Source organism: Acomys russatus, chromosome 4, assembly GCF_903995435.1.
Source record: "Acomys russatus chromosome 4, mAcoRus1.1, whole genome shotgun sequence".
Taxonomy (NCBI): Eukaryota; Metazoa; Chordata; class Mammalia; order Rodentia; family Muridae; genus Acomys; species Acomys russatus.
The window spans coordinates 31,818,171-31,837,408 of record NC_067140.1 but is presented as its reverse complement, the minus strand read 5'-3'; the positions used below and the strand labels follow the sequence as shown (position 1 = coordinate 31,837,408).

Below are 19,238 nucleotides of genomic sequence, written 5' to 3'. Positions count from 1 at the left end.
TCCTTTAAGAATTTTTAATTCTATTAATTTATTAGATTACAACTCAGTTGTTATCCCATCACTTGTATCCTCCCATTCCTCCCTCCCTCCCGCTTACACAACTGTTCCTGCCCCTCTGTAAAGCTATAAGAGCATCATAGTATTTTAATCTGAAATACATACTTCCTATGAGAGAGCGTACAGCAGCTCACACAGTCATGGGAACAGCTGACTGACGTGGGTTCATGTCTGCAGCTATTAGGATGATTCCCGTAGCTCATTAGTTCTGTTGGTTGCAACATGGTATTAATGAGGCCAAGGCTGTGAGTCTGAGAGCCTGTCAGGTACCCCAATGTCACACCAGGATAAGCTCTCCTCGTGACCCCCCAGGCCATGCCCACGATGCAGGTTGGATATTCCATAAAATCTAGATGCTCAAGGAAGCCTGGACAGAAACAGTATAATAACTCAGCAAATATCCCTTCCCTGCAGCTGGAAACACAGTTTGAACTTGGGACTTGCCGTGGGAGACTGCTCCTGTGCCTGTTACACTTGGGTCCCTCATGTTTGTCACTGACACTAGCCACTGGTGCGTGCTATGCAAGCCTCCTCACATGGTTATGTGCACTGTTCTGGCTGTGATGAAAATGAAGGACTCCCTCTCCCTATCCTTCCCAGCCCTTTTGTGCCCTCAGAAAGTGTGGAGTGCTGTGGTGTGCACGCTTCTGCTCTTCAGGCTTGTTACCACAGCCAGTCAGAGTCTCTGTCTTAATCCAGTGGAGACTCTCCTAGAAAGAAGTAAAGAATAACTAAAAGGTGAAAGCACAAGTGAAAATTTGATAAAGAAAAGCAGGAGGCTGCAAGTAGGTGACAGAGGTGGGCTGGCTGCGGGTAACACTTGTCTCATATGGGAAGCTAAGAGTGTTGAAGGTATTGATGCTTAAGCCGAGGCACCAATGAGGACAAAGGCCCAGCCTTAGATGCGAGAAAAATGTTCCAGAGGACACAGCAGATGCAAAAGGCTTGGATTCTAGTCACGATCACAGAACACAAAGGAGAGCATGGTTAAAGATGGCATGGAAGTGAGTCTTTAATAAGCAGAGGATTCTGGGTATTATTCTTGGTGAAATAAGAAGCCATTTCTGTTTGATTTAGAGCTGGGCCATTTCATAAGATTTCCTGGAGATGATAGAAGTTGAAATATGTCCCCTCATAAAGGATATATATGATCAGTACCTCAGAGTCTGACTATTTGATAATGCGCTCTTCAGAGATACCCAAGTTAAAATGAAGCCACCTGCGCGGGCACTGGACTAGTAGGAGTGGAGTCTGTGCATAATGAGAGCTAAATAGACAGACTTGAGTGAGGGAACTTGGTGCCATGAGCGTGGGGGGGCTAGAGTAATGTATCTATTGGCCAAGAAAAGACAAAAGAACTGGTTACCAAGCACCAAAAGCCAGGGCCAGGCAGGGAAGCATGTTCAGCAACAGGTGGTAGTGGGACATGACCCTGTCAAACCTTGACTCAGGCTTCTTCTAGTCTCCTGAACTTGATAGGGTTCTCTTTAAGAACTCCAGGTAGCTCCAAAAGAAGGAAGTAGCTGCTGACACCCTGGCTGAGCCCTAGAGAATGCCGTCTACATGTCCTCCTTACACCTAGTGCCATTGCGTGGTGGGGAGCCTGCTTGTCACTCTGGAACATGACCATATTGCTTCTGTAGATAAACACATAATAAAGATAATCATGAGACAATAGGACAGAGCCTAGTGGTTGAATTATGCAGAAAGGCTTGCAGTTCTTCTTGTAGACTGGCGCTGTTAGAGACGCTGGGCAGGTTATGGTTTGGAAGGACAGGAGGTGTAGCACGGAGACCAAGAGGTGGCTGTAATGGGATCTGGTTGCAGCTCCAGGGAGTGGCAGTTAGAGATGGCCAGAAGTAGACCCAGCAGGAGATTGCAGTGAATCCGGAAAGGAGGAGGAAGGCTGCCTGGGCATCTGCGCTTAAGGAGCTGGTGGACAAATTGACTGAGGTAGAGAAGTTTGAAGGGGTCTTCCTGGGCTATAGAATCGAGTTTTGTTCGAGCCATTGTTAATGTGCTTAACTTTTCCTGTAAACATCATCCTAGATAGGATACAAACTGAGGGAACACTTCTATCCAAGTCTAGTTGGGTGAGTTAATGATTTTATTGGACTTACTTACAAAAGCATGAGTGACCCCAAAAACTGCAGTGCAGAAAACCCCACCCCAACATGGATGTCCACTTCCCAAAGCAGCATTAATGTGAAGTCCCCTTCAGTAACCTTTCACCTCCCACATATTGAAGCATATCCTGAGACTACGTGCAGTCTGGGAAGGATTGTGTACAGGTGAGAGGGCCACGTAGGAGATAGGGAGTGGCTGGAACATCATGGGAAGATATACTGACCCTCCCTCTTCTTCTTCAATAGGCCTGGTCTGGTGAGGGTCCAGTAGGTAACCACAGCTGTTCAGATCACAAGGGTACAGCGGCCGTGTTTCACGCAGAGTATGGTACTACACAGCATAGTAGGTAGAGAGAGCCTTTACTTACCGAGGCGAGGATAACCTAAAAAATACTGAGTATCTCCACGGCTCGCAAGGCTGAACAGATATGAGGTCAAGAAGTTAGAGCTAGGATTTAAAGCTAGGATGAAATGAGGTGAGATTCCCTAAAGAGAGCATTTGAGGAAATAAATGTGGTCTTTGAGGGTGGCATCCTTGCGACATCTGCTGCAGGCTGAGCCAGTCTAGAAGACAGCATCACAACAGGGCAGCAAAAGCATTCCTGCTTAGTGAGCTCTTTATTATGTGTGGGGTGGGAATTGGGGGAGTAGTATGTGCAACATGTAGGAGTCACTTCTTTCCTTCTACCATGTGAGTCCTAAGAATCGAACTCAGGTCATCAGGCTTGGCAGAAAGTACTTTTACCCACCAGGCCATCTCATTTGGTCCCATGTGTACTTGTTAGTGTGGCTGTGTGCACATGTATGTGCAGGTGTATGTGTCCAAGGTCAAGTCAGTGTCTTCCCTTGATCAGTTTCCACCTTAAATGTTTGAGATAAATCCTCTCCCTGAGCCTAAAACCCATTAACTTAAGTAGACCAGCTGGCCAAAGGGCTTCAGAGGTCTACCTGTCATCACCCCTCTGTAGTGGCTAGAGGGAAACACTGTGTACCTGATTTTTCCCTATATAGCTTTTAGGGATCACAGGATCCTGGTGTGTTCAAGGCAGGCATTTGAGCAACTGAGCCATCCCTTCAACCCCTTCCTTGCTTCTAAAGGTCAAACTAAGTCACATGGGAGAAAGCACCAAAGCGCCTTATGGATGCCTAGTGCACTGTGTTCTGTCCATCCAAAGTGTCATCTCTGAGAACCTTCCTAAATATAGAAATCAGTTGTTGTTCCCAGAATGCTCCAGGGCATAGGATCATGAAGTACTGATCCTCAGAGCACACAGGGAACTGCCACCCCACCAGCCCCCCCCCCTCAGAGTTCACACAGTAAGATTCATTTTATTCATTAAACAGCTAAGCTTAATTTTCTAAATGTATGTTATACAAAGGAGGGCCAAGCAGTCGGTTTCATGTCTGGCTGGCATAGGCAATATTCAGCAAGCCCCTTTTCCACATGCCTTGAAATGGTCAAGCACACACATGATGTTCTAGAAGAAGTCAAAAACCCTTCTGTCTCTGGATACTGGTAAAACGCTAGCACCTGCTCAACAGAATCCTCAGAAGCCCGTCCTAACCCCAGGGGTCTGCTGAGACCAGTCTGGGAACCTCAGCACCAATGGTTGTCTGAGCCAGGGATGGCTTATTAGTGTGTTTCTGTCCCTAGGTCTGGCGGGAATTTCCTGACCGGCTGGTGGGCTACCCAGGCCGCCTGCATCTCTGGGACCATGAGACAAACAAGTGGAAGTATGAGTCTGAGTGGACCAATGAGGTGTCCATGGTGCTCACAGGTGCAGCTTTTTATCACAAGGTAAGGGGTGTGGGCACAGTGTGCATGTGGTGCCTGTTTGATTCACTTGTTTAATTTTCCAGAGATGTCACTGAGTTTAGGAAAAATGTTTTACCTAGAAGGCTTAGAAAAGTTGTGTTGTATGGTACTCCTTCTAAATATAGAAGCACCAACAATTTCTATCAAGTTGAGAGGAAGGCTCTGTCTTTGTGTCACTTAGAGGCAGTGTGGTTGTGAGATGCTTTTCTGGCCTTCTGTTCTTTCTGTATGCACGCTTGCACACATACATACACACACACACAGATGATTATACACATTCTCATCTGCCCACTTTCTCGTTATTACAGGTGTTTCCTCATGCCACTCATCTTTCTTCAAAATAGTTATTTCATAGCATGTTGGTAATAAGCCACTGTGTTAATGTTCCTTAAATCATATCTAAGTATTTCTCTACCATTGGGTATTTTGGTCATTTCAGGAAATGCTAATATCTAATGCTTAAGTAGCAGTTTATAACCTTTTTATAGCTAATGTCCACTGTGGTATGTTGCTAAAGGCAGAATTACATCAGAGGGAGTGATTCCCTCAGTGTTTTTTAGATTGCTATATTGCCAATGCCAACAAGACACGAAACCGACTGCCTTGCCCTCCTTTGCAGACAAAACATTTAGAAAATAAACCCAGCTGTTTTGATGAATAAAATCAGTGTAAACTCTGGTAAGGTGGCAGTTCCCTGTGTGTGCTCTGACAATCAGGGCTTTGACTTATTTTAAGGTTTTTCCTCTCTGAGGTTGAGGCTAGCCCGGTCTGCAGAGCTAGTACCAGGACAGCCAGGGCTACAAATAAAAACCCTGTCTTGAAAAACAAAACAAATAAACAAAAATATTTACCTCTCTTATCTTTAATTATCTAGATGTTAGGGGATGGGACTATATGCACAGGAGAGCTGGTACCTGCAGCCCAGAAGTGTCAGAGCTCTTGGAGCTGGAACTACAGCAGGTGTGAGCCACATGCTGTTGCTGAGCCCAGGAACTGAGCCCAAGTCCTCTGCAAGAGCAGCACCTGCTCCTAACTCCAGGCCCCCCTTTTTTTAATTAGGGCAATGTGGGGGGCTAAACTTTTGGTTTTAGAGTATTCAGCCCAGCTCTGGCACTCTGGAAACATAGGTGCAGCGCCCGCACTGCTTGTCTAGGCTATGGCGGCGAGGGTCTGCGGATTGAAAAGACGACACAGCAGTGGGTCATTCGTGCTAAGAAATGCCATTTATTGGGAGTAACAGAACTGCTTATATAGGGGAGGAACCAGCAATCAAACAGCACTGTGGAAAGTCCCCAAGAGGGAGTAAACCAAGGGCCAAATAATGAGACTCAAAACAAGGAAAATGGAGGCAACCAGTGGAGCACAATGTTTCAACTGCAGAGAAAAACAAGTAATGTTTCAACTGCAGACAAAAACAAGTAATGGTCAGTACCAGCACAGCTGCAGTTCCCCACACATAGGGGAAGTCCTCTGCCGTCAGCAAGAGACCTGATGTGTAGAACTGTGTGGAGCACAGCACTGCTCCTTGCCTGCTCTCCTGGTGTCAGCTCATCACTGCTGTTCCCACTTTTCTGCTCCCACTTTCCTGAGATTCTAGGTCAAGAAGTAGTTTTAGTCTTATTATAACAAACAAAACAGAGGCCATTTATAACTTCATGAGCTTATCATAATAGTGTCCATGCTTGTCTATGTGTCTGTTTATGTATTGTTTTTGGAGGCAGGATCTTGCTAGGTCTCCAGGCTGGCTTTGAACTCACAATCTTCCTGCCTTAGACTCCCAAGTGCTGGGGCTGGAAGAGCACACCTCCACACCTGGCTAATTGTTTTTGACCCATTATTTTCTAGTTCACTCATGGAGCTTATGGAACTTTCGGGTTTTGCTCTTGTTCTGCAGCTAAAAGCACATACCTTCACTCTTAGCTCATGGCGTGGCCCACAGAAAGACCTGCTAGAGTGTCTCATGACCACTGACATGTTCGGCTCACAGTATATTAACAGAAGGACATGGAAATATTTATTTTATAACACACCTCTGATCTATTATTGCTTGTAATATTCATAAATAAAGGTTACTGCCTTGTATTTATTTGAATGCTTTCACTTTAAAGGGGAACTCCTGGGGAAATGAACTCACCAGATTTGGTACAGTCCATCTGCTCTTGTCACTTATCCAAGAATCTCCATTAAAGTAAATCTTCATTTAAAAATGAAAGGCACATACCTACCATTTAATTTTTAAAATATGTGTGTATGTGTGCATGTATATGCGCGCGCATGCACACGCGGCGGCAGCAGCAGCCTTGGCAGTAAGTGCTCCTACCTGTGAGCCCTCTTACCAGCCCATTTTAAAGGCACTGGGCCACTTCCTTTCCATTTGCCCTCCCCAGGATGAAGTCTTATGAGTAATCTTGTCCCTGTAAACGGTAGCCAAAAAGAATTCCTCCTTGTGTATTTCTTCATTTTGTGTCTCATGTGACAGTACTTTAACTACCTGTATACCTACAAAATGCCTGGGGACATCAAGAACTGGGTGGATGCTCACATGAACTGTGAAGATATTGCCATGAATTTCCTGGTAGCCAATGTCACGGGGAAAGCTGTCATCAAGGTAAGAGTCTGCGCCACACTCTTGCTTGGCTCTCTGGGACTCAGCGTTGTTCCCTGGTCCCAAGAAGCTGTAGGAACTGGAAATAGGAGCTGACCTCTGCACAGAGAGTGGGATGATGTTGCACTTGTCTGGGTCCCAGGTTTTAAAGAGCCAGCTACCAGTATTTTGAAATACTTTTGCCATAACATACTAAAAGCTGAAAATACAAGAAGTCTTTAAGCCTGAAAAGTTATGTTTATTCTTGAAACTCAGTGTTTGCTCAGATCAGCGCCCAAGTTACAGTCAGACCTGGAAGCCTATTTATCTGGTCAGAACCATCCTTACCTCCTGGGTTAGAACTCCATGTGAAATTGGGCAGTGCCAGAAGCATCTCAGCCTGAAAGGGTCACCATCCTAGGAGTTTAGGCTGGCAGTGCCCGGAGGGCAAAGGACTGCAAGAAAAATAGAAGAGTATAAATTGTGAGTGCTGCTATACAGGGGCCCCGGACCTTAAATTTATTTTTCAGAGTGTGTTTAGCTGTGGCTCCTTACTGTGGGTGGAGTCTATGAGTCCTGGCTTTGCTCTGGACAGTGTTTTCATCCTCCTGTCCTTCTTTGTTACTCATCTTTGTAGCAGCTGCCCCTGTTTGCTAGAACGGTCGGTCACCGGGAGTCTCAGGCTTGGGGAAGGGGGTTAAAAGGAGTCAGGGAACAGGAGTCACAGGGTGAGGGCTGCTTAGATTTCTCATGACCAATTGGGAATTGGGAATGAACTGGCATCTCCAGGAGAAGTGCTGCCCCAGCCCTGGGCCTTAGCAAGGGAAGGCAAAAGACTGCCTGTTGGAAGTAAGGTTAGGCTGCAAGTTGTGGGAGGCTGTATTTCATCGCCCTCATGACTGCAAGAACAAATGGTGTTTATACAAGGACCTTGGCAGTGAGAAAACAGTCATTAAACAGGAATTAAGGAGCTTGTCATCACGACTTCTTTCCAGTTACAGAAGGCGAAAGCCCTCCAAGCTGCTTTTATTGGGCCCTTGGGAGTTCTGTTGTTGGCTAAGGCAGCCCAGATTGAATGGAGGAATGCTGCTGAGGTGTGTGCGTGCGCATGTGCATATGCATGCACAGGGTGCACAAGGTAGCCCTGCTTACAGCACAGAAGCCTGCACAGTGGCGTCACGGCATGGCTTTATAGTCCTGGGCACTGACAGCAAGATGTGTTTCCTTTTCCTCGGCAGGTAACCCCCAGAAAGAAGTTCAAGTGTCCTGAGTGCACAGCCATCGATGGGCTTTCACTCGACCAGACTCACATGGTGGAGAGGTGAGTGTGCCTCTGAGCAGAAGGCCACCCCAGCCTCCATCCCACTCTCTCTCTCTGGGCCTGTTTAGGAGACTGTGTTGGAGAGACAGGGACAGCAGCTGGAAGCCAGTCACCTCCTTTTACACTGTGGGAATTGAGTTAGTTCAAACCCAGGTCACCCAGTGAATTAATTTGGGATGCTACTCACTCAATTTGTAATGGCTGGTAGGGTCTGGAAAACATGGCTGGCTTTAAGCTCTAGCAGCCAGGTCCTTCGTGTGCACTAAGTGGTTAACTGCTGCGAGTGCAAGCGAGCTGACTCCAAGGAAATGCCACCTTGTTTCTCTGGGTAATAACTCTGTGCTGCAGGAATGCTTGATTAGAAAGAATTAAACCCAATGCAGCAGAGACCAAATGCCTCCACTGACCTCACTATGTCACCTGCCAAGGGCAGGGTTAAAAGCCAAGCTTTGCAGGTTGGAACATCAGGGCAACTCTAAACCTTCCATCAGTCCCTGGTCAAGCACGCTTGAGTGTGGCATGTCACCCTGGGCTAAGACTCCTAAGAATAGTGTTATGTGTGCCTTTCTTCAAGACTATTAGAATCTGTACTAGATCCTCAGGGCCCCTAGCTTTCAGAGCTCCCAAATCTGACTCATTCTTCTAGAAGCCTCCTCCATACTTGGGACCACAAGCTCTAACATCTGTCAGCACAGTAGTCAGAGGACCCAAGTATACCTCAAGAGTGGTGCAGTAGCCGTTCAGAGGAGCCAGCTCAGGTTCCCACCATGTGCATCTGCTGACAGCGTTCACTTCTAAAGACCATAGCCATGAGAAAATCCCCCGTGGGCCTTTCCTCTGGGACTTCACTTCTATGATGTTTTATTTCTTCCAACTCTAAATAACGTCCTTAGCCCCCTCATAGTGATATCTTACCCAAAAGCCATGACTTCTTCCAACAGTTGATATGAAATCACATATGAGTGTCCCCTGTAGCACTGCAAATGCTGTAAGTATGGCAGAGTTAATTACCTACCATAGCTCATTGGGAAGAGGCCCCAGTTGTAATTCTACCAGAGTAGATGAAACGGTTATTAAAACCTACCTTCCTCCCTGTGTGAGGGAGAAGTCATAGCATTAAGGCGAGTAGCTGCGGGTAGAGTTAGCGTGGGGGTACAGTACAGGAAAGGGGGAACCTTGGAGTTCATTCTGGGGTTAGGCAGCTCTTCTCCAGAACATAAAAGTGAGAGGCAAGACAGGAACATTCTTATCAGGTGGGTTATTAAGAACAATTTCATCAAAAGTGGCAACATGTGAAGGGAGTCTTCAGAAGTCACCAGGGGGCTGGAGAGACAGCTCAGCAGTTAAGAGCACATGCTGCACTTCCCAAGGACCCCACTTCAGTCCCTCACACCCATCTCCAGCTTCAGGGAGTCCAATACCCTCTGATGGCCTCAACAGGTATCTGCACTCACGTGGCATACACACACACACACACACACACACGCGCGCGCGCGCGCACACACACACACACACACAGAAACACACACCTTGAAATCCAATACCCTCTGATGGCCTCAACAGGTATCTGCACTCATATGGCGTACACACACACACACACACGCACACGCACACAGAAACACACACCTTGAATCCAATACCCTTTGCTAGCCTCAGCAGGTATCTGTACTCATATGGCGTGCACACGCATGTGCACACACACACACACACTTTTAAAAAAAAATCACCAGGACCTCGATCTTCTGAGTAGGTCTAGCAGCTGAGAGGAAGGGGAACTGTGAAGCCAAGTATACAAGTTCAAGGTTGGCTTGGCAGGCATGAAGAGATTCGCTTTGAGCCAGCCCAACTAAAGGGCTTGAGTTTTTCCTTCAGGCTCTGAGAGGCCATCAAGGGAATTGCCCTGTGATTAACTTAAATTGATCCTTAGGATGTAAAGATTACTGAAGAGACAGGAGGACAACTAGCTTGAATCTACACCAAAAGGCACAAGTGAAAGTGCCAATGAGTTTCCAAAGAAGAAAAGCCAGAGTTTTGTTGCCACCTTGATAGGTGTCGGGAGGCTATTGGGAAAGTAGCGACAGAAACAACTTGGATTTTTGAGTCAAGAAAAACAGCAGGACCTTTCACAGTGCAAATAATACAGGAGGAGGGGTGAACAGTTGGTGAACGTGCATCGCTTGAACAGGCAATGGGTGCAGGCAGGACACTCTAATCGATGGGACTGCTGGCTGTGAGGGCTTGCCCTCTGTGCAGGTGGCTGGAGATGGAGATGTATGGGAGTTCCCTGCCCAGACACAGCAGTGGCTTAAGAAAAGCCAAGGGAGACAGTAAGTGAAACAATAAGCAGTCTGGGGGAGGAGAAAGACAGGGTATACAAAACCCACAACAAGAAGCTGCAAGGGATGTACCAGCCGAGTCAGGGCCTGTAGGCTAAGTGGTTAGTGGAGACCTAGAGGTAACTAAGCCAGAAGGGCATAGAGTGTGAGTTGCAAGTGACCAAGGCATCTGGAGAATATAAACCACCCACTGGAGAGATTCAGCGAGGAGCCAAAGGAGACGAATTTCAGATGCATTGGCAACTAGCACCACCGACTTAAGAAATCAGGAGTTTAGGCTGGAAGAGAAGATGGCTCGAGGAGCTGCTTCACTGTACAGCCCTGCACTTGTTCTGTTTATCAACAGTTCCCTTGGTACAGCACACTTTTCGCAAGCCAGGGGCAGCAGAAACTGCTTCACCATCCTATGACCTAGTGTTGAGGCCTGGGGTTCAGTCTGCTTCTTTAGTCCGAGGCTTGGAGTCTGCAAGCGGAACTGTCAACTAAGCAGGAATGTAGCTTTTACTCCTTTAAGTCTACTTTCAGGGCTGCTAGATACTAAAGAACCAGACGTTTTAGCTATTTTCTGTGAACAGTGTCATTACCAAAGACTTCATGGCAGATATTTTAAAGCCACGTTTTATGTCCTGTCTTTCCCAGTTGAGACTGACCTCAGGAAGTTGGCTTATCTTGCCTGAGCTTGAGTTTTTCCATTATATATCAAATTATAGTGCCTATTCATAAACTTATAAACAGTTGTTGCCATCTTTGTAGGAGCACCGTGTTACATGCTGAGGACAGGTTGGGCCTAGCCGTGTTCATTATACCCAATTTCCCTGACACAATCCAAAAGGCTCTATGAATATGACAGGAAAACAAGGTCCATGGTCCTGTGTTCCCCAGATACTTCCAGCAGACAGACATTGACCCTGACAGTTTAGTGTGCAGCTAAACTGGTTAGAAAAGCAGAGTCGGAGAGGAGAGTTCTGATGGGGTGGCTGGACACTGACAGTGTGACTCAGGTGAGCCATCCCAGCAGTCACACTCTTAGCCCTACATATTCCCCAGCCCAATCCCCTGTGGGAGAAGTAAGCAGCAAGGGAAGGAACTTTACTGTCAAGAATGACCCAATAATCACTTCCCCAGCACAGATTATGTGGAGGAAAGAGACACCAGTGCAGGACCAGCCTGGGCAGCTGCTGCAGGCTGTCCTGAACGCCAGTGACGGCTCTCCAGTGGCCCAACTGCCAGATCCGGTTACAGAGGAGACATCATCAATAACTCCCCACAGGACTGTGAGCCACTCCCACCCAGCAAACACCAAAGACCCTGCACTGGGCCTGGCAGGAAGCTAGGGGGGCTGCTGCGTGCATGCAGCCAAGAAGAGACTCAGGCTAGCCTGTGTCACTTTACCTTGTGATTAAAGAGCAGAAAGCTGGTGTGACTTATTCCTCTTGGCTCTCTTTCATTCTCTTTAAATTCTTTTTGTTCTTGAGGATTTCATGCTGCATATAATGAAATATGATCGTATCTATCACCTATTTCCCCTCCAAATCCCCACCCCCTTCCCCTCAACATATCCTCCCTCAAGTGTGTGTGTTTTTTGTTTCGTTTTTATTTAAACCCCTAAGTTCTGCTAGTGCTCCCCATATGTGCATGGGTGTGAGAGTATCCACTGGATATCCACCTACCAGTGGTCACATCCCCAATAAAGAATGATTCTCCTTCCCCCAGCTACTGACCACTACCAGTACCTCCCAATAAGGGATGAGGCCTGGAGTTCATATACCCCATCAATGCTGGGATTTGGTCTGGCTTCCTCTCGTTCAGGTCCTGTGCAAGGAACTGTAGCTGCTAAGGGTTCATATTTGCAATAACTACACCAAGTTCAGAAGAAAGCATCCCTCTGCACTTCGGCCCATCCCCTACCTCTTACATTCTTTCTGCCTCCCTGAGCCTTGCTGTGGGCAAGGGCTTGATATAAATGTCCCGATTAGAGGTGAGCAGTCAGCACTTTGACCACTTATGAATCTCTGATGCCTTCTGCCCACTGCGTAAAGAAGCTTCTCTGTCCAATGTTGAAAGCAGCCCAGGTCTGTAAGTATATAAGCATAAGTATTTAGAAGGTAGTTTGACAGCTTCTAGCATTTACCAAAATAACCATAACACATTCTAGCCTGGGGCCTGTGACTGTGTTCTGCCTAGACATGGGCTAGGATTGTCTGAGGTATGAAATTCCCTCCTGTGAAGCAGGCCTCAGATCCAGTCAGAAAGCAACAGGTTAGTTCACCCCGTAACAGTCATGCCACTATTGCATGAGTGGACATAGCTTGCATTGGAGCCTGCACAGCACTTCCAACACTATGAAAGCTAGTGAGCGGGGAGACCATTTATCAATCAGTTTGAGATTAATTCCTCTGTCCTCCATCCAAAGTGAATAGTGTCTTGAGCAATAAGGTCTTACCATGTGGTTTTATGATGGGTGATCAGGGGCAGTAGCAATAGCCTGTATTGTTTTGGAGGCCTTACTGACCGTTAACTTATAGGGAGACGTCCCATGTCTTGCATGGTAGTTTCATTGAATGTCCCCTATCTTCTGGGAGTAATATTGTCCACCCATACATAGTAATTCCGCAGAATACATATGAACTAAAAGGAGCAGGGGAAATGCTGGGGGTTAAAAGGTTAATCAGGGATGGGATGGGAGAGAAGGAAGTAGTGGGAGCCAAAACTAAGGATGTCTGGAAAAGCCCATGGAAGCCTGCTAGTTAGTAAAGTGGTTTTGAAATACAACTTTGGGAGGGGAGGAGGGAGAGGTCACCCCTCCTTTCACAGGTCTCCCCAAGGCCTTTCCCATGCTGAGTCTCAGAGACAGAAACCCAGCTGCCTCCAGGTGGTGGAGAGAAATTGTGGCCAGTGCCAGCCTGTCTCCCAGTTCCACCACTTGCTAGGCCATCATTCTAGGGCAGCTTGCTTAACCTTTCCAAACCTTATATTCTCCTCACCTATAACATGAGGTTAATATAAACTCAGACCTTGGGCAAGAGAGTTGAGGATGGGAAGGAGTACTTTAAGAAATCAGTAAGATGTGAAGGTAAATTATCTTGCAGAGAGCAGAGGTTCTGGAGTTGTGCCCCACCCATTGGACCACACAGTTAGGTTAAGAGGTAAATAATGTCTCATCACTCAGCTTTTAGTTTCCAGAGCTAGAACTACTATGTTTGGCTCTGGCTTTGGTATATTTTATTTTAAACTTTTGTACATGAGCCTCTTAGTGTCTCAGCCTTCCCACTAGAGACTGGGACAGAAGAGGCACAGGAGCCCCAGGGCTATCATGAGCACTTGGTCCCAGTCCCAAGGGGAGCATCTAACGGATATTACCTCTCTGTGCTGTTGGTGCTCTTTGACACGAGTGGCCAGAAGTCCATGATTCAGTGGGATAAGCTTTTCAGAAATGTAAGAGGAAGGGAAGAGCTGATAGGGGCCCTGACTAAAGGACGCCTTCCTGAGCCTGAAGTGCTTCTGTTTACATATTTTGAAAGCAGTTTGTGGTGCCCCTGGAGAGGTGGCTGGGTGAGCATCTTGGAGCTGGCTCCTGCCCTGTGACCACTCTCTTATCAACCTTCCTTGCTGTACCTCTCAGGGCCAGCTGCCTGAGCAGACACTGACCCTCTGAAATCTATCCTTCTGTGCCCCAACTTCAAAGGAGCTTTTCTCAGTTGGCCTGACTGACCTGAGCCATTCCCATAAAGGGAGCCTGACCCTCTCCTCTGAGGAGAGGTTCAGCTTTGAGGGCCTAGGGGGAACAGAGGAAGCCCTGGGTCTGCAGTGCTTAACTCTTGTCACCCAGTTGCTCTTGCTCTTGGTTCTAGTGTAGGAGTGACAAAAGTCACATCAATTGTTCAAAAAGCCCTCTGTGAGCTCTGGCTGTGTCAGAAAAGCAGTGCTTATGTCTGGGTATTTACCGGCTACCTGTGAGTTCTGGGAAGCTAAATGCTCATTACTTGAAATTCAGAGTCACCAATCTCCCCATTCCTCTGCCTTGCATAGATAGGACCCTTTCTGCCACCTCCTTGTCTTTAGCAAGCAGATCCTTTTTTCTTTTCCATCCTCCTCCTTCCCTATAGCTGGCAGAGATAGGGTTAAGGATTGCTGGAGCTAATCCACCTGGGTTTGGGGCCTGCTAGAGCTGGAAAAATGACTGGAATTTGAGGGGGAAGGGCAGATGTCCTGACCTGCAAGCCTGCAGGCGGCATCCCCTATTCAACATTCTCCCTCTGAACCAAGCCAGGGACCTCAGGTGGCCTTGCTTTACATCACAGCCTTTTGCAGAGCCCAGCAATGGAAGTACCAGCGATGGTACCCTTATCAGCACCTTTCAATTCTCTTGTGGACAGTGGCTCTGTGGGCTTTGGTGTCTCTCAGTAACTAATCACTTGAACTCGCTTGTCTCACCCTCTCATCCACCCCACAGGTCTGAATGCATCAACAAGTTTGCCTCTGTCTTCGGGACGATGCCCCTCAAGGTGGTGGAGCACAGAGCTGACCCTGTGCTCTACAAAGATGACTTCCCTGAGAAACTGAAGAGTTTTCCCAACATTGGCAGCTTATGAAGCTTGCCGTTTCCCAGGGCTGTGGAGGAGCCCAGCTAGGCCCTGCAGAGCTCACTATGGGGGTGAAGGAGGTCAGTCTTGCTCACACTTCCCCAAACACACTGGAGCCTTTTGAGCTGTGCAGCCTGCTTTGTCCTCCCATCTCCAATGGACTTTGAAAATGCCAAAGGAAGGAAGCCTCAGGGACAAACTGCAGTTTTGAGCTCAGCGTACTGCTCTTGGCTTGCAGACCCAGTTTACCATCTCCCTGGCCCTACCACTGCCTTAGAAGGGTCAGCTGTCCAGTTTGAGATCCCAAGAGTCACAGCAGAGGCATGCAGTATTTCACATCAGCACGCTCTGGAGGAACAGCCAAGTCTAGAATGTGCTGCCGATCCCAGTACCTCCGAGGGTTGCACCTGTGCTTGGGACCTGAGTCACAGGCCCAGCGGGGACACAGCAGAAGGACATGGACTGCCAAGATGTGTCCTGACAGTCTCGGAACAACTCTTTGTTTTGGCTTTTTGATATGATTAAAATTATTTTTTACTCCTTTTTCTTCTGTCTAGGATGCTGGTTCTTGGTTTTCCACAGGACCCCCCCCCCTTTTGTTTCGTGCAAATAACCTCCTCTTCTGTCCTGACAACCACATGGGAAGATGCAGCCTGGAGGGACCCAGCTCCATTTGCAACAAGTGTAAGAAGAACCCATGAATATCCAAGAGCAGATGAATCCAGCAGTGGTGTCCTCACCCTCAGCCTGGGTATTTCATAAGTGTGCTCAAGGAAATGGGGGGGGGGGGCTCTGACTGCCAGGCTGAAGCCACTCTAGCTCCTACTGTGTTGTAAGAGCTAAGGGCATTATGATCCCCGCCCCAAGGCGATGCCTAGGATCCCTCTTCTTCTTCTCCTTCTTCTTCTTCTTCTTCTTCTTCTTCTTCTCCTTCTTCTCCTTCTTCTCCTTCTTCTCCTTCTTCTCCTTCTTCTCCTTCTTCTTCTTCTTCTTCTTCTTCTTCTTCTTCTCCTTCTTCTTCTTCTTCTTCTTCTTCTTTTCTTCTTCTTCTTCTTCTTCTTCTTCTCCTTCTCCTTCTCCTTCTCCTTCTCCTTCTTCTTCTTCTTCTTCTTTTCTTCTTCTTCTTTTTTCCTGTAGCTGTAACATTGGCCAGAGGGTTCTGGCTAATGTTATATACTGCCATAGTAACCATGTCGCAGCAGTTGCCGGTATATTTAAATCATTACATTTCAGCATTTCCTAATACTGCACATGTGTGAATTATACCTCTTTAAGCCCAGTTGATGAACAAATCTACTCTGGCAAATGTTAAATGTTATAGATTTGAAACAGATTTATCTGGGTCTAATATTAAGATTAGCCACAGTTTGGGCTTTAGCCATAACATATGTCCACAGAATACAAAATACATAACAATTTGCTTAGAATATGGATATAATTATGGAAACCTAGTTGTATGCCAGTCATCATTGCTCGCACACCACCCATTGTTCTGTTGAGCAGTGTGGTGAACGTTGACTTATACAGTGATCCTGAGTCACTTCGGAGCCAGCAAGATAGCTCAGCAGGTAAAAGTACTGCACAAACCTGATAACTGCAGTGAAGTCTGGAACACACGGGTGGAAGGAGAGAGCCACTCCCATAATTTCCTCTGATCTTCACGGGACACTGTGGCATGTGTATACTCACATTCTCACACACACACACACACACACACACACACACACACACACACCTACATACATATATGCACATACACATACGCACATATACACACACATACACACATGAACACACACGGGTAAATCAATTAATCTTTAGAAGGGCCCCTCATATGCATTCCCACTGATGGAGAGGCCAGAGGAAAGTTTCTGAAGCAGCACAGTTGGAGGTAGAAATCTAGAGTTTCATGTCAGCAGAGGGTGGAATCTGGGGTGCTGCCGGAAGGGGCGAGGGCACATGTTGCAGATGCAAACACTCCAGCTGTGCCTTGTTCTATGAACTGTAGGTGCTTAAAGTGGTCACGGGGACTACAGGGGCACGTGGCCCACAGGAAGCTTTGTGGTATCACGTGCACATCACTGGAGGCACAGGGTTGAAGCCAACAAGGGAGTTTCTGTTGTCACTTGGGTCTTTGAAACTGACAGTAGTACTATGTGTATGTCTCTGGTTTCTTAGGGGTTACCGGTCTGTTCCCAAGACCAGGGATATGGGGTGGAGAGAGCAGGAGACAGACTGAAATCCCTGCAGAGAGCCAGAGACTGTGCTCATGGTGAGTTTATGTGACATCACCCTCAGCATAGCTGTTTCAGGAAAGAACCATCTTGTAAAAGTTGTCACCTGACCACACATGCACCAAGGCACATATTTGCCCAAAATGTCTCACACAAACTCAAATGCACTTTTTTAAATTGAGGGGCCTGAGGGCTTAATAAAGTGCCCACAGCACAAGCATGCAGACCTGAGTTCAGTCCCTAAAACCCATGTAGAAAGGCTAGGAACGGCAGTACATGCTTGCAGTCTCTCTGCTGGGTAGATAGAGACAGGAGAATCCCTGAGTTCCAACCATTCATCCTAACCAAATCATATTGCAGGTAAAAATCCAAGACACCGCTTCAAAGGCCAAGGAGAGTAAGTGAGGGCAACACCAGAGACTGGCCTATGGGATTCACATGCACGCGCACACATATGACCATCACACTCACATACAAGCACATATGCACAAATACGCCACAGACTTGTTGTTTCATTTGGTTTGGTTTGGTTGGTTGGTTTTGGTTTTTTGAGACAGGGTTTCTCTGTGTACCCTTGGCTGTCCTGGGCTCACTTTGTAGACCAGGGTGGTCTCAAACTCGCAGAGATTTACCAGCTTCTGCCTCCCCAAGTGCTAGGATTACAGGCGTGCATGACAGAACACCAGCTCACAAATAATTTTAGTTAAAGAAAAAGAGAACTTTGATTTTGGAAGAAGAGCTGCAACCTAAGGTGTTGCCCCCAGGATCCAGCAACTCTCCGTTGGACTGTTGGACAGTAGCGCTCCACACAAAGTACCCCACTGTTTCTAGAAATGTTGGGGTTAGGTCTTGTAGCATAGCATAAAGTCACAGCAAATGTTATTTTTCAGAATCATATCTTGGACTCAACTGAAACCTCAAAGGTTCTGTCCTCAGGGACAGGTGGTTCCCTCAGTAGAAACACAGGACAGAAAATATAGTGAGCGGACAGGATTCAGGAGGGCGAGGGACTGCACCCCAGCCGTGTGTCCTAAAGCTAGCCAGCAAGCTTTGCCTAAACTTGGGCCAGGACCATCTGCCCTTGGGACGCCACAGAGCCTGGTTTCAGAAGCAGAACAATAATGCTAATTAAAACGCCATGTTCTGGCCTACAGCAGACAACAGCTGGCCCCAGAGTAAGACATCTTTTTAAAGGAACGGCAGCCCACTGGCCTATAGAGAAGGGAGCCAAACTGGCCCTGGATCTGGCCCAACTGTGTGCACTGAGGCACTGCTTTCCCCAGGGACTGGCTGGGATGAGCCTGCTGAGAATGGCAGGGTTGCAAAGACATTTTTTTTTTTCTGATTAACTTCACTTAGATGGTTGTTTATATTTTTTTGTATTTATTTTACTATGACTTGCTCAGGCTTAGGCCAAAACCTTTTTCTGGAAAAACTAAATGAAAATGTCATCCTTTTCTCTGAATTTTCAGCCTGGTGATGCTCTGCTGGCCTCTTTAGGACACTCTAGGCCCTGACCACTCTGGCTTCCAGCCTTGTCTAACTTACGGTGTTTTGAGCTCAGGGTTTTAGGTGTGAGGTACTGGTTCTCTTCTGTCAGTGGGGAAGGGTATCTCCTGAGATGTGCTGGCCAGGACCAGTGGAGACAGGCTCCTCTGCCCATGTCAGCTGAGGGGATGACTAGTAATCCCTGGATCTCAGCATCTTCTGGATGATCTGACTGCAAGTGGCGAGGAAGCACGATTTGGGGGTCAAGTCCAAGAGCCTTTGACGGTTTCAACAAAGGCAAAATCGAGATGCAAAGGTCGTTGGGTTCGACCAATGTTTCTGCTGGGTCCACAGCTTGTGGTCCTACTGGGGAAAGACCACCTATGGCTGCTGGATCACAACAGCACCCGCTTTTTCATTGTTTTTTTTTTTTTTTTTTCAGGAGATGAGTGGCATGTGTTTTGTTCCTTAGCCTAGGTCCCACATACCCCAGACCACCCTCCACCTCAGTAGGTACTAGGAGGGCGACCCAGAACTCCCGATCCTCCTAGGCAAGCCTGTATCAATGGAGCCACCCCCCATCCCCATCCACACTGCAGTGCCATGAGCCTTCTTTGCTTTATGACAGTGGCCTCTTTGGAGGCTACTTTTAGTGTTCTGTAGCAGCCAAGGAATCTACCTTAGGCTGCCCAG

General features: G+C 47.3%; 1 protein-coding gene across 1 annotated transcript in view; it reads left to right on the top strand.

The window, feature by feature from the left end:
* Ext2 (exostosin glycosyltransferase 2) overlaps positions 1–15,362 on the top strand; it is a 128,114-nt gene extending 112,752 nt beyond the window's left edge. Inside the window, exons 11-14 of the mRNA XM_051144201.1 lie at positions 3,838–3,981; positions 6,479–6,607; positions 7,822–7,904; positions 14,694–15,362. Coding sequence (XP_051000158.1) covers positions 3,838–3,981; positions 6,479–6,607; positions 7,822–7,904; positions 14,694–14,832 — 495 coding nt within the window. The 3' untranslated portion in view covers positions 14,833–15,362. The remainder of the gene's footprint in view (positions 1–3,837; positions 3,982–6,478; positions 6,608–7,821; positions 7,905–14,693) is intronic.
* The last annotated feature ends 3,876 nt before the right edge of the window (positions 15,363–19,238 follow it).